The sequence below is a fragment of the Toxorhynchites rutilus genome, chromosome 2, assembly GCF_029784135.1.
Source record: "Toxorhynchites rutilus septentrionalis strain SRP chromosome 2, ASM2978413v1, whole genome shotgun sequence".
NCBI lineage: Eukaryota > Metazoa > Arthropoda > Insecta > Diptera > Culicidae > Toxorhynchites > Toxorhynchites rutilus.
Window position 1 is genome coordinate 312,862,883 of NC_073745.1, and position 15,128 is coordinate 312,878,010.

Genomic DNA, 15,128 nt, shown 5'->3' on the forward strand with positions numbered 1-15,128 from the left:
GTCTCACACATGCGTAATTCTCGAGCCAGCCAGTCAGCTTAAAAATCCCCGCTCCGCTGCCGTAACGATCATTCTCATTCAAACCGTACACCACATCGGTTCGCATCAAAACACTTCAACAAACCAACCCAAGCAGCCATGTCTGGCAAAGGAGGAAAAGTGAAGGGAAAGGCAAAATCCCGCCCGAACCGTGTTGATCTGGAGTTCCCCGCAAGGGTAGCTAGGCCGAGCGCGTTAGTACCAGTGCACCAGTCCACCTAGCCGGCGTTATATAGTTTCGGCCGTCGAAGTGATCGAGTTGGCTGGTAAAGCTGCTCGTGACGATAAGAAAACCCGCATTCAGAACAGAACACATTCGGTTCGGTGGACATCAAGACAACAACAGGCAGTTGCAGCGAGTGGCAAACGCAATCGCAAAACTGCAGCTGGTAGCAGAAGAAAAAAGTTTGTTCTTTGGTGGCAAATCCAGAATAAGGCGGCATCGAGGGCGTTCGAAATGGTTTTTTTTTCAAAACCACGAGTATTAAGTTTTCTAAAATTCCGTAAAACACGGCGCTTATCAGGGCCATTAAACCTTTCAAAAAAGAGTTTACGAAATACAGTTCAATGCTTTCTAAAATAATATCCAAAATAATAATAAAACACAAATTGATTTTTTCATAATTTGTTTGCCAGTATATGATGAGTATATGAATTTGGCAGTTGTTCTGAGCTTATTTATGGTTGGGGACTTTCCCGATTATTCAATATTCATTAATTTTTAAATTGCTTCTAGATTGAAAGTACAGTAATTTACATTTAGCTCGACATTCAGCTAATTGGACGGACCTGTAATGCGACATATTTAGTTGGACATTTTTGTAAACATAAAGTTCGAGGTCCAAATTATGACCCCACATCGAAAGTCGACACTGTACCACTGTCATCGCAAATGTTCAATTACAGGTTAAAATCGCCTCCAATGCGACACTGAGTGGTGTTTCGTCACGTCGAATTAAATGTAATTTACTGTACAACATGTCACAAGGTTTAGCCGAACAAGATGGGGATATCGAGTGATAACAAAACAATAAACTCTTTAGATTAAAGATAATTTTGTGATCCTGAAAAGGACCCTTTTTAGCCTGCATGTGAATCCAACGAGCGAACAAATCGTAATGAATGTATTTTTTTGCCATCGCTGCCTTTTCTTCTTCTTCTTTTTGGCTTTAAGAGGGTTTAAACTTTTCAGTTCATTCGCCTCTATCGCTGCCTTTTAACGCTCTTTCGTTCGTCTCGTTGGACTCGCCCCTTTGGCTTAGTCTGCTGATTTGTCTCTATCCTGTGAGTGTGTACCGCTAGAGTACAAAAGGCGCGGATCCGCTGAAAAATATATCATTCTCTTTCAAACCGTAAATCAGTGTGGTTGTGTGGCATCGTTTCACATCACATAGCATCAACGGATTGGTGCCGGAGCACCAGTATACCTAATAGCGGTTATAGAATTTCGGCCGCCGGAGTGCTCGAGTTGGCTTGCAAAGCTGCTCACAACAATAAAAAAAACCCGCAAAACCGAACAGAACAGAGCACATTCGGTTCGGTGGCAACAACTAGTTTCAGCGAGTGGCAAACGCAATCGCAAAACGGAAGCAGGTAGAAGAAGGAAAAAGTTTTTTTATACTTTGGTGGCAAAACCAGCCACCGTAAAACATGGCGCTTTTCAGGGCCATTAAACCTTTCAAAGAAGAGTTATTGAAAGTTTTTCACAATACCAATGCATTCTAAAGAGACATAATATGACATATAATATAAACTGATTTATTTTGTTTATCTTGTTCTTGAAGTTATTGGTGGTTGGGGTCTTTTAAATTGATCATTCAGTTTTCACAAACCCATGCATGGTTTCCGAATTAAAAATGGCTTCAAATTGCAACACATTGTATGCAGGATGGCATTAACGAATTTTCTCGGTAGCAAGAACTGCTTTCTTTGGTTGATAACTGATGTTGAAAAATGAATGACGTTACATCTGCATTGTATAGAAAAATAACTAAGGAGAAACATGATGAGCTATGTATTTCCTTATTCTTCTTTCTTTGTTTCTAAGAGGCTTTGAACTTTGCAGTTCATTCGCCTCTATGTATTTCCTGCTGCTCTGTTCTTATTTTAAAGGGCTTTAATCCGAAGGTCATTCGTCCATGTATTTACTGTTGGTTTTTCAGAACGCTTATAGCTCGTTTATTTCTCGACAGATCGTAGAGTTCGTCTCCAAAACCTCAGTTCTTTTTCATTTTTATTTACTTTGTTTGCGGAAACTACAAATCTTACAATTCATTCGTCTCCGAAACACGGAAACAGTTTAAGGTACGGTAATGTGCTCAATAGTGAAATATATGATAGTGAATGAGCTGATGACCACCTATGCATCCCCTATCACAGCCATCATTTTGATTGTACGATATGTGCATACGTCGAAAGATGCCCGGCGTTGAACATTTAATAAGTACAAAGCCTTCGGAAAAAAATCAAGAATTAACTATAAGACAGCGAGAAAAAATTGAGAAAGTTTGTAAAAGAAAAACGCAAAAACACAACACCAAAGGTTCTTTTCAGAATCCCCAACATGTTCATGAAGAGTAAACAGTAAACTAATCCATTTTTCAGGTAGATAGGTAGGTATTCACGTAGCAGAAGAAAATAAAACAATATATGTAAAATATATATTTAGCAAAAGCTGTCCCCTTTGTATAGTCCTACGTCACTCCGGTTATGTCCCCGACATTACCCACCCGTCTTTTAATATCTTGAAATGCTTAATGCACTGATGATATAACTATAAAATTAATATCACAATTGCTTATTTAGAGTAATCTCTTGGTTTCACTATCATTCCACATGAGAACTACATTTGAATTATAACATAATCGGCAGAGATCTTACAACACTAGTCATTATCGTTTGTGTTTGACGTTTCCTTAGCGTGAGCACTTTCGAAGTTTGATTCTTATTCGCTTCATTTGAAAAGCATTTTATTCGATGATTTTTTTATGTTTTCAATCAAAGTAGAAAGCTTTAAAGCATATTGAACTAATTTATTAAAAATATCAACCAAATAATACCTGTGAATAAAGTTTAGATCTGTTTTCTGCATCATATGCCTTAAGCGTCCGAAATATGATCCAGAACGGTACTCGATTACGGACGGTTTCGCCGGCCGTGAAAAGGACGAAGTGCGCAATAAGTTTATCGAACTGAGCTATAATTTCGTAAAAAAAGGCGTTTGCTTAATTTTCTATTCATGATGTAATTACAAATCAAACTAGTTATTAGGGTGGGAAAAAATAAATCCCTTTTTGGCGTGAAATCCAAAACTTCATTTAAGATGTTTCGGATTGTTCGTTTTGGGTCGAATACGCACCTTTTTGTTGTACAATTTGTTGCCATTTTAAAGACGGCTCCATAATGTCTCTCTCATAGTAGTCTTGGTCCGTATTGGCGAAAAACTCTAGTACACCCAGTTTTTTTTTACGCGGGGGATATGTACCTCGTAAGAAAAACCCGCGTTAATTCTAAAATCTGCGTAAAAACCGCGTTAATTGAAAAATCCGCGTAAAAAGACCATGTCACCTAATGATAGATAGCAAATGGGACTGTCTTTACTTAGAACGGAAGTAAAAAGTTGAGTGTTGCTCGTTTCCGAAGTTTTTTCCTGCAATTTCGTTGGTTACTGGTAGCTATAGTTCGGTTTTCCTCACGAATGAGGTTATCTGTTGTTGCTATAAGATTCATTTGTGGTTTGTACACTCTACTGCTATGTGAGCTGAGGAAGAGATGCGATATTGCACTGGTTTTTTACGCGGTACCGCGTGAAAAAAATTCGCATTAATTGAAAAATCCGTGTAAAAAACCGCGTCAATTGAAAAATCCGCGTAAAAAAACCTGGGTGCAATCGATTTTTGACGTGGGACTACGTCTAACCGGAATATATGGGGGGTAAAATGAAAACCTAAACACAGAACATGCAGGAAAAAATGAAAGATTTCGAATGCCTATAACTCGAACATACCTTACCGGATGGGAAAGATGTTTGCATCAATTTATAGGAAATATTTCTACGCATTTATCGCAATTAATAAAATGTTATTTTTTATCAGAAAAACAATTGAATAACTGTAAAATGTTAAGCGTTATCTAAACGCCCTAACTGCCTAGTTTTGATTGGCCCGATATACGGTTTCCTCAACACTATCAAAACCAAACAGCCTTGGGAAAATTGGCATTGCAAATACATGAAAGTAGGGGTATTTTTGTTCTCGCCGAAAAATGTTCCCTAACACAGACTTCAAAGCCAAGCAGCGTTGGAGATGAAAGATGAAAGTAGGGGGAGCTTTTGTTCCCACCAAAATATGTTCCCTAACAGAGATTTCAAAACCAAGGTGCCTGGAGGAAATCGGCATTGAAAATTCATGCAAGTCGGGGGTATTTTTGTTCCGACTGAAATGTGTTTGCCCAACACAGACTTCAAACCCATATAGCGTGGGGAAATTGACATTGCAAATTCTTGCAAGACAGACTTAAAATCTAAGTTTTCTGGGGAAATCGGCTTTGCAAATGAATGCAAACTGCGAGTACTTTTGTACTCGCTTGCCTTTGCGTAGACTAGAATATGTTTCCTTACTACGACCTTCTAAACTTAGGAACCAGGGAAAATCGTGCAGACACTAGAGGTGAATGAACTTTCTAATTTCAAGCAAATTCGCGGTTCGAGAAGTACGTACACTTGAGAGATGCAAACTTCAGAGGGAAATGTAAAATAAAATAATCGTTTGATAATTCTTCGGTTCACATATTTTGTCCTTGGTATCACGTCAAACATAAAAGAGGACTCAATTTACTTGTAACGAAGAACATAATCTATCACAATGGATGCATTAACCTCACATGGCATTTGTTTAATATTTTTACTCACAAAGCAAATATATTGAGTTCAATTCGGAAACTGTTTCAATTAATCACGAATTACAATACAAACAAATGATTGCTCAGCTAAGCTAGTCCTACGTCAACCTTGCGGTTATATCATAGATATAACCTACCCATTTTTTATCTTTTTCTATCCCAATGTTTTAGCACTCAGGATACTTTGCACAGGGCTCGGCGAAGTCATATTCAGCTGAGCATAGTCAGGGTACTATGAAGCCATCGGTCTTCGCATTCAACTGGAAATGAGTTTTTACTCTTTCCAGTAGTTCTATGTCAACATAAATCAAAAGTCATTCGAGCCCCCTCTTCGCTAATTATTCCACTGACGCCCCTTGCTCATTTCATTTTTCATCGACAAATCTAGAGCAACACGTCAAATGGTCTATCTTAGTTGATCGATTATCTTCATGGACATTCTCTTCCGACAACCACGGTCTATCGGACAGATTTTGCTCCAGTTTGGCCATAAAGTTTGATAAACGAGGTTCCCTTTCACACTCCTTATCGTCGAACACATCAGGATATGCTTTTGCCGCTGAGTTATTAATGAAAGAGAATGTAGATGGCACATTAATTTTGAAGTCCGTGTTGGAGAAACACAGCTCGGTGAGAACACAAATACCTCCGACGTGCATGTATATTCGCAAAGCGAATTTCCACAGGTACATCAATTTTGAAGTCTGTGGTGGGAAAACCGTAAATCGAGCCAATCAAAACTTGGCTGCTAGGGCGTTTAGATAACGCTTGACATTTTACAGTTATTCAATTGTTTATCGCATGAAAAATAACATTTAATTAATTGTGATAGACGCGTAGAAATATTTCCTAGCAATTGAGGTAAACATCTTTCCGATCTATTATGAAATGTTTGAGTTATAAGCAATCGAAATATGGGTATGGTTAGCAGCACAAATGTATGGGAAAAAAGAAAATTCTTCCAGTTTTCATGAATTTAAACCGTTTAGTGATTAGCGAATTGTAATACATAGCATATCAAACAAATCATAGAGAATTTCCGATTCGATTGGTATGCAAATCATGAAAATTCGTTCACAGTGAAAATAGTTATTAACGTTAACTTTATTTCATAAAAACAAGACCTGTTTTCTGATTCATTTTGATTTTGATTGGCACCCTTCCTGAAAGACGTAGTTCTACGTCGAAAAATTAATGGTGTAACTACTTTTCTGCATCAGAAATCAAGTTTTCGTTTTACTTCATATGGACGTTAAAACGAGATTGTGTACGCGGACAACGAGTTACATGTCAGGGTGGAGTAGTAGTTGTGGATTGCAGTCAGGCTGAACAAAGATGCTGATTTGTATTCATTTGTCACCTCAATTAGAATAACCGTTTGTCAGAAAATAATTGATTAGAAACTAGCGTTAAAAAGTCATGCTGACGGCGAATGCCGAAGTAGTCCTAGTCGATGCGAAGCGACTGGAAGGAGAGTCGATTTTAATGTTTCGTCTTCGAAAATGTTGAACCCTGGTTTTGCAATGCGAGAAAAGGGTGGTAATCGCTTGGTGCCAGGTCCGGACTATATGGAGGATGCATTACAACTTCGCAAACTGATTTGTGATATACTTGACGGTTCTAATTCGTCAAATATTTCTCACGCTGCCCTGATATTGTGAGAAATATTTGACTCGTTTGTGACGTTAGCGTAGACGCTCAGAAAGTCGCTTAGTGGAGACTTGGAGTCTTTAAGCGCAAGATGCTGCGATCGATACTCAGCGGCAAGTTGTAGAATGCTGTATGGGGCAGACACAAGACTGGCCAGAGCGAGCATAATTTATTCAAACCAGGACGATTCATTTTGATAGAAATCAGCGAAATAATGCGGTCTTTCTGATATGGTTAAATATTCTCTATCCCATTCCATGATCAAAGATTCCATTTTGTCCGCTATTTCATTCATCGCCATTGGCACAATGCGCTCGTAATCCATCTCAAACTATTTTTCTAAAGAAACAGTTTTCTTAACAAATAACTGTCGTCGGTAGCCAGATTTGTATAACACGACACAAAGGGGAGTAATCCAAATAGCAATACGTGTGAATGTAATGTTATTACGATCGACTGGTAGCAAAGAAAGTTATTTCGATGAAATCCAAAGAAATTATTTCGATGGTCAATTGAATACATAAGAAATTTTAACATGGACTCACCTCCATTACTGTTTTCATGATTAGCTTCACTGGCACCGTCGGCAGAGGACAGATCCCCAGCAGCAGACGCCTGACTGCCCTCGTCTTCAGTAGTTCCATTCTTCCCACTGATCTGTGATGTCCCGTTATACTCAATGAGGGTGATCGACTCCACACCTTTCCGTATGCCACTCTGATCGTTGCTCTGCCGTTGATCGTCTGCATCGAGCTCCTCCGCTGTATTCCCATTCTGCGGGGACCCCTCTTCGGGTGTCACCTCCACTAGAGTCACCGTCGGACAAATGGTTGGCCGCATATGGTTGGCGCCGCCACTCTCCGACAGCAGCAGCTGGGCGAACAATTTGTCATCGTCGATGACCTCATTCTCCACTAAAAAATGAACCTTTTTGCGTGACCCAAGGGAAGCTGTGTTCCCTCCGGAGCTATTTAGCGGGTTTGGAAGGTAGAACTGTGAACCGGAATTACGCCTGAGGTCTTTGTCTTTGGCGGGGGAGGTTCGCATGTGTCTTGCGCTGACTGTACTGTTTTTGGAGAAGGCTCCCTCGTCCGAGGTTAGCTTGGCCAGACGCTTAACCAGCGTTTGGTTGAGACGAATCGTGTCATAGCCGGGATTGTCCGGAATTCCACTACTCGGTGCACTTGTGACCGAACTTGGTCTCTTCAGGATTGATTTTATTGCACTTTGAGTCACTTCGGGCGAGATCTGGGTGGGCGGGGATTTACTATCGTCTTCTTTTGGAGGGTCTTGTTTCTGTTTGGTGCGAGGTGGACGTTCAGGGATAACTTCCACGCGGCTTTCCGTACCGGGATCGTTTTGTACCTCAACCGGATCGTGAACGAATTCGTCCACATCGTCGTATACGGGTGGGGCCGACTCTCCGTCGAAAAGTTTGATTCTTTGGCCCGATATTGCGGCTATGTTGTTGATGGCCGGATTGTACCGGTTTGCGTAGAGCGTGTCTAGAAGATTTTCGTACTTTTGGGAGTGAATCGATAGGTCATAATCGTCCGTTTCGCTGGTTGGGGAAAACTCATTGTTTAGCCCGCTGCTGAGTGAGATTAAATCGTACGGATTAATATCACACCGCAGAATCGATTTACGGGTGACCGTTGTTTCCGGTTCAACAATCGGTACCTCTTCTGGTTCTACCCAACAATCTTTTAGTTCTTTGTTGTTGTTGGTACCATTGCGACTTGCGCTCAAACTTCGGCTATTGCTACCTTTGCCTCCCGAGGGTGAAGGTGTCCTTTTATCTGTTCTACTACGTCCTTTGGAGGGACTTGTACTTTTCGCTCGTCCTCTAAGCTTATCTTTGATTGTGCTTTTCACAGATTTTGTTTGTTCGGACTGACCTAGGCGGGATCGTCTCATAAAATCATACGGATCGCCATTGCTACCCAGAATTGAAGGTCGCGTCTTCTTGCCATAAGTGGATGCCAGTTTAACTGTCCCAGCGCTTCCGGTTGGGAGCGGGGCCATAAATGTTGCCCCCGAGGCGATTCTCATCGTGCCACCAAAAGGGGCCAGCGGAAGCCGTGAACCTTTGCATTTCTTGCAGACACTCGCCTTCTTCACGTCCCTTTTCGTACCGTTGAGATACTCGGGACAGCAGCAGATGACCACCGCCACCTCGGCGGTTGGAGCCGCCGATCCTGGAATGGTGCAAAACATGGCGGCCATCGGGTGAACCATCCCCGGGTGATGGGAAGGGTGCATCGGTGGCATCGGTGGTGGCATTCCACGCATCGTGCCGTACACCCAAGGCGATTCGGCATACTTCATTGGGTGGGTGGTTATCGCCAGGGGGACATTGGGTGGAGGGCAGTATCCAAACTGCGGGTGCTGTTGTTGTTGCTGCTGCTGCTGCCTATGCTGAAGCTTGGAGTAATCTAGCACTTTTATCGTGGATGTTGACGAGGAAGACGAAGAGGAGGATTTGGCAGTGGAGATTGTGCTCGAGTTAGTGCTTGCGTTGGAAACGGAGCTGGGCGATTTGCTCAGTTTGAGTCGCTGACCCCATGTTCGCTTGGATTTGTCCGTGGATGGCTGTAAGAGAGATAGAAATAAGACGATGTATTACTATTGGAGACTTAACAAAGGGATTAAACTCGAAACTCGAACCCATTTAACAAAACTCATTATTACCACTTCACGTGCTCATCCTGCAAAAGTTTGTCGGATCCTTTGGCGCCATATATTGAGTATTAGTTTCCAACCGGGGAGAGAGAAAGTATCAGCCCGATAGCACGTGTCCTTTTTGCGAACAAAACCCGTCCGCCAAACCGGACACATGCACCAGCGGATGTAACTCCCTGCAATACAAAGCGAGATAGCGAAGCTCTGCCGGGAATTGATACTATTTCCAACTGTGGGTTTTCATGGTTTAGTCGAACCAAGCTAGGTGGCATCACAGTTTCGCAACTGCTGAAAATGAGCAAGTCAAGCAACCGTAATCGAATGGCCTGGTTACCTGTGTTGTAACAATGACAGAATTAACGCCGGAAAAAAAATCATAGAAACTGGAATACCATCGCCCGGAAAAATGGTAATAATGAAAAATCTATGCGAGTATTTCGGAAGCGCTGGAATCCCACTTCTTTGTTCCGTGCAATGTTTCGTAGGATTTTCAGTTTGTTTTTTCTCTTCGGTTTTTACATTGGGCGAGTAGGAATTTACCACCGTTCCGCATCGGTGGCGCGTTCGGTGATGTACCGGTCCAAGACGGCCAAAAAAAGGTAGCCCTTAGTCCTTCGTGAAATCCCCATTGGCGTATGAGGAAAAAAGGCATTCGACGCCGACTGGAAGAAGCTTTTTGTTTACCAGTTCACGACGATTTTGCGAATGCAAACAGCATAACTTGTCGAGGGGATCTTATTGTGGTGATAAATCTACGACGACCTCATAGATGAGATTTAAAGAAACTCGGATGAAGAATTTATTTTAATGTTTGAGTACTCGATATGCAAGATTTTTCGTGGGGGATAAACACATGTATTACATTTATCAGACATTCACAAATGAACTTATTCAACGTTACGTTCAACGTCAGAAATAATACTACATAGCGCCTCAAATGCCTACTTTAAGATGAAAACTGCAACAATACTTTGGGTGTTTAAGGTACAAAACTTTTTTTTTTATGTGCAACTGTGCAACCGGCAAACTTCATCCCGCCCAAAATTAATTTTTTGTTATCAATACCTTCAAACATTCACGTTTTCTTGCTAAGCGAACGTTCATAGGTCCAAATTTTCAAATTTTCAATTGTCACATTCGGTTGAAATATGTGTAATGTTTCTATGGGACCCCCATTGGTCATATCATCATAGAAACATTTCTCGTACCCAAAAACCCTCATGCCAAATTTGGTTCCATTTGCTTGATTAATTCTCGAGTTATGTAGAAATGTGTGTTTTGAGTTATGCAGAAATTTATGCTTCATTTGTATTGCAGCCCCTCTTAAAGAAGGGGGAGGAATGTCTATCCACCATAGAAATGTTTCGTGTCCCTTCAAACCTCCGTATGCCAAATTTGGCTCCGTTCGCTTGCTTACTTCTCGAGTTATGTGCCCTACCATGCAGCCACTCTAATATACAGCCAATATACAGAGTTTCGTAAAAAGTGGTAATTGTGTTCTTTATCGCAAAAGATTAGACTCGCATTTTTCTATTTTTTCATTAGGGTAGTCACTTTTTTCAAAAAATCATAACTTTTGAAGTACTGGACCGATTTCGATGATAAACATCTTTGAAAAAAATAGTGTACTTGCAAAAGAATGGACTTTTTTTTATCCAAAATATATATTTTTATTAAGGCTCATATGGCGTCAACCTGACGGGGCCGGGAGTTCAATATTTCGACAATGTTTGCCTTATAACTATGTTAGTAATAAGTAACCGATTAATCGAGGTTGGCTCGAGGTTAGTATTACAAGTGTTTTCGTAATTGTGATGTTGCTGTCTTCAATGCTCTGTACCTGTGCCCGACACGGGATACTTCCTATTGGGATGCAGCTGACCATTAATCAGCTGTACCCCATATCTAGCATGGTGCGTCTTCTCGACTCGAGGAATCCAGGAAAGAATGGACTTTGTTTTCATAATTATTGATTGTATTTGTTTTTTTTTATAATAGGAGTACCGGTAAGTTTCTTGGTTTTTTTTTCAAAAATGAATGCTTAATTTTGCAAAATTTAATATTCAAAGTACTGCCCATCGTTACAACTTTTTTCCCATCTTTCTGGCAATTCACGGATCCCTTTGCGGAACTAATCAGTCGGTTTGTCGGCTAAGCACGAATCGGTCCAATTTTCGACTTCATCAAAATTGGAGAAGTGCTGGTCAACCAGGCCATGTTGCATCGAAAAAGGTAGTAATCGGGCGGAGCAATGTCTGGAGAATACGGTGGGTGGGATAGGACCTCCCATTTCAGCGTTTCCATTCGATGCAAAAACCCTTTCTTTTATGCCGTTGGAGCAGTTGTTCGCAGGTGAAAAAACGGCGTTCGACGTTTACACTTTCGCATACCATACCCGAATATCAGAGAGGAGTCTTTTTTCGATTATGAGTTATGATTTTTCAAATTTGACATGTTTTCAGTTTTTCGTTCGATATTCTTATGCGACTATACTGCATCTATGCAACTGAAACCCAATTTTTGCGCAGGTTTTGGCTCACTGGCTTCAAGTTGATATATTGATCATCTGAATCGGTCCAGTAGTTCAAAAGTTATGAATTTTTAAAACATACCTTTTTTGAAAGAAGGGGAAACATGATTTTTCGTACCATCGGTTGGCTTTGAAAAATCATAACTAAAGAACAGAACAAAAAAAAGGCCTCTCTGAATTTTAAATATGTTATATAAAAAAAACTCAGCCTTCAAGAAAAAAAATAACGGAAAATAGGGAAAAAATGTTTTTGGACCACCACAAACATTTTTTTTTTATATTTTGAAATTTTTTTATATTCGTTTGCATTTTTTGACATGCGTGATTTATTTTTCCGAAAAACTCGAGTACGAATATATCTTTCAATGTTTTCACCGTCTGAAATTTTATATTAAATCTGAAAATTAGGTAATTTTTCTGAATTGAAGAGCTATTGTAAAAAACACCATTCCCAACAGGGCATGAAAATGAAAATTAGAAGAAATTCTATCGAAAATTCAATTTTTAAATTTTCAGATCCATTTTCATTCAAATAACACGTATATTTGATCTGTTATTGTTTTTCAAAACTTCAGAAACAAAACTGTACCGCCCAAAACTATTTGGTGATTCGAAACATAGTAATTTTTAAATTAAGTTAAGAGGCCGAATACTGCTTTTAAATATGTTCATACGTGTATTTTATATTTGTGATTTTTTTTTTCATTATGTTACGATGATTGATTGAGACAGGGATACTATTAAGATACTATTTTTTCTCCATTTTTCACCGCTTTCAATGTAATTTTTCTTTCCATGAAACTGGTGATTGTATTGTGTTAGTGGATTTAAATTTGTAAGATATATACCGCACAAAAAAAAAATGCACAAAAAAACCGCACAAGAACAGAAGACCACACAAAAATAATCGCACAAAAACAGGTTTTACTGTATAGAGTAACAAATAAGAAATTTTGAATATTTTTTTTAAACTCCTATTATCATAGAATCTATGGTGAAAAACGTAATTTTCAATTCACGCCATTCTCAAAAGCTTCGAGATTAAAATTTGAAAAAAATACTGAAAGTACTATGGTGTATCGAGAAATATTATCAAACAATTTTTTTTATCAAAAATTCAGTACTAAAAAAATTCTTTAAATATTGATATTTATGGGGGGATTTAGAGGTACTACTCAAATTCATATTAAAATGTGGTATATGCCCAAAATCATACCACTAGCAACTACGTCTTTCATTAAGGGTGCCAAATCAGAAAACAGGTCACGTTTTAATGAAATAAAGTTAACGTTAATAACTATTCCTGTCATGAACGGATTTTGGCGATTTACATACCAAACGAATAGAAAATTCGCTAAGATTTGTTTGATATGCTATACATTACGATCCCCTGGTGTGTAAATGGTTGAAATTCATGAAAACTTTAAGCGTTTCGATTTCCCCATACATTTGTTCTGTCCATTTGTGTGCTTTCCCGAACAGAGCTGTCTATAATGGGCCACTTATCGACGAGCAACGAAGGGGGAATCATAAGATTTAAAGTTCCCGTGAACAAAGGAAAAGAAGAAGAAGGATGAAGGGGAATAGTTGCCTAGAGTATAAACAGAGGATTTCGCTGAGCCAAAGTTTCAGTCACGTTCTGTTTTCAAAGCAATGAATAGTGCTTGTTCTTCCTTATTTTGCGTCATCACATTTCTTCGTTTCGGATTGAGCTGTGGACGCGACCAAATTACTCACTCGCTGATGTCTCTGGCATTGCAATCATTGCGTCAAACTGACGCCAGTGCATTAAGGTTCTGAGCTACACAATTGTGTGGGGAATCATCAAGCTAGGCTATCGTCAGCTCACCAAGAAAATAAATGTTCTGGAATTTCCGTTTCGCAAACTCTCTCCACAAAGGATGAGAGCTAAGCTAATCTGGACCGGAAATATTAACAGGAAGGGCTTCTGTTGAGAAGAGCGCAAAAAGGAGATAAGTGTTTGTATATTTCTTCACTAAGGATGACAGCTGCGCTTATCTTGAGCATGAGAAAGTAATGCAATTTTTTTCGAGACCAGTAATATTAACAGAAGCGTTTGTTTTGAGAATAATGCAAAATGATGAGAAGTGTTTATAGTCTTAGTAGCTTCAAGCTACTAATGTATGGCTCTATATGAATGCTATGGGGAATGCTTGTTTGACGCTTGGTTTACGTTGTAAGAACGATGCTTAAGGTGCGATTCCACTGAGGCAGTACTAAATAACAAGTAGCATGATGACATGACATTCTACCAAACAGTTATTTCTAAAATTTCACAGCATTATAGAATAGTATCCGAAGTTATAAACATGCGACTTTCATAAAATAACAGCATAGTTCTACGTCAACAATGCGGTCGTATCTTGAATACAACCTCCTCTATTTTTTCTCGAATGTATTAAGAATGGCATGCAAAAAATTAAAAGTACATTTATTACCATTGATTCTATTCTCTTAGCATGTATGGAAAAGTTAATTCGCTCATTTCTCCACACCCTTGTATTTGCTTGAAATAATCATGGCGCGAAGAGAGTACAGCAAGCAATCGTGAGATTGTACGATGGATCATTTTTTACTCTCCGACCATCTTCATTCGGGACTAAGAGTGAACATAACAAAACAAAGAACTTTTTCATACCCAGAATAGAACCTGGATTGTTATTTAAAAGATAACAAACAATCGTCTCGGTCTATGTTGATTAATACGGTCAATACCCTTATTCAGAAACAATCAAATATTGTTGATACCAACAAACATAAAAGAATATAAAAGAATAAGATACCATGTTTGGACATATTTGTACTGAAAATTGGCAAAAATGATGGTTGAAAAAAAAGAAGCGTGGCGCCAGTTATATCTATGTATTATCACGCTCGCTTTCTTGTGAACACGTTTGCTCTTATGACTCAAAAATATTATTCATTCTCTACTAAATGACATACGTCTTATCAGTTTTGACGTATAATACTTAGCTTTGGGGCCAGCGACTGTGTGTCTGTGTGGGTGGGAGTGCACCAATTCTTTACATTTGCCAAAAACAACCAGTTTTGACTGCTCGAATCACGGGGTCGACGAGAAGGTTATAAACAACACCTGAGTAATTTATGGCGTTGGCGTGACATAAAAGTTTGTTCACGATTTTATTTTCTGTGCTTTTCCGAATCGTTGATTTCACCGCTCGGATGTGAGCATACCAGTGAGAGTGTATGTCTCGTGCTCTAGAATCGCGTCGGCTGCTGTTCTGCAAACGCGCCCAAACTTTTCGCCAAACTAATCATAAAACAATTTCGTGCTCAAAATACTTTA

The 15,128-nt window shown here is 39.5% G+C and overlaps 1 protein-coding gene across 4 annotated transcripts in view; it reads right to left on the bottom strand.

Moving 5' to 3' along the window:
* LOC129771664 (uncharacterized) overlaps positions 1–15,128 on the bottom strand; it is a 555,494-nt gene that overhangs the window by 49,193 nt on the left and 491,173 nt on the right. For all 4 annotated transcript variants that reach the window (XR_008742445.1, XM_055775546.1, XM_055775548.1 and 1 more), the window contains one exon: positions 7,134–9,180. Coding sequence is in view for 3 of the 4 variants with exons in the window: in XM_055775546.1 (XP_055631521.1) it covers positions 7,134–9,180 (2,047 nt within the window). In the remaining variant the exon portion in view is untranslated. The remainder of the gene's footprint in view (positions 1–7,133; positions 9,181–15,128) is intronic.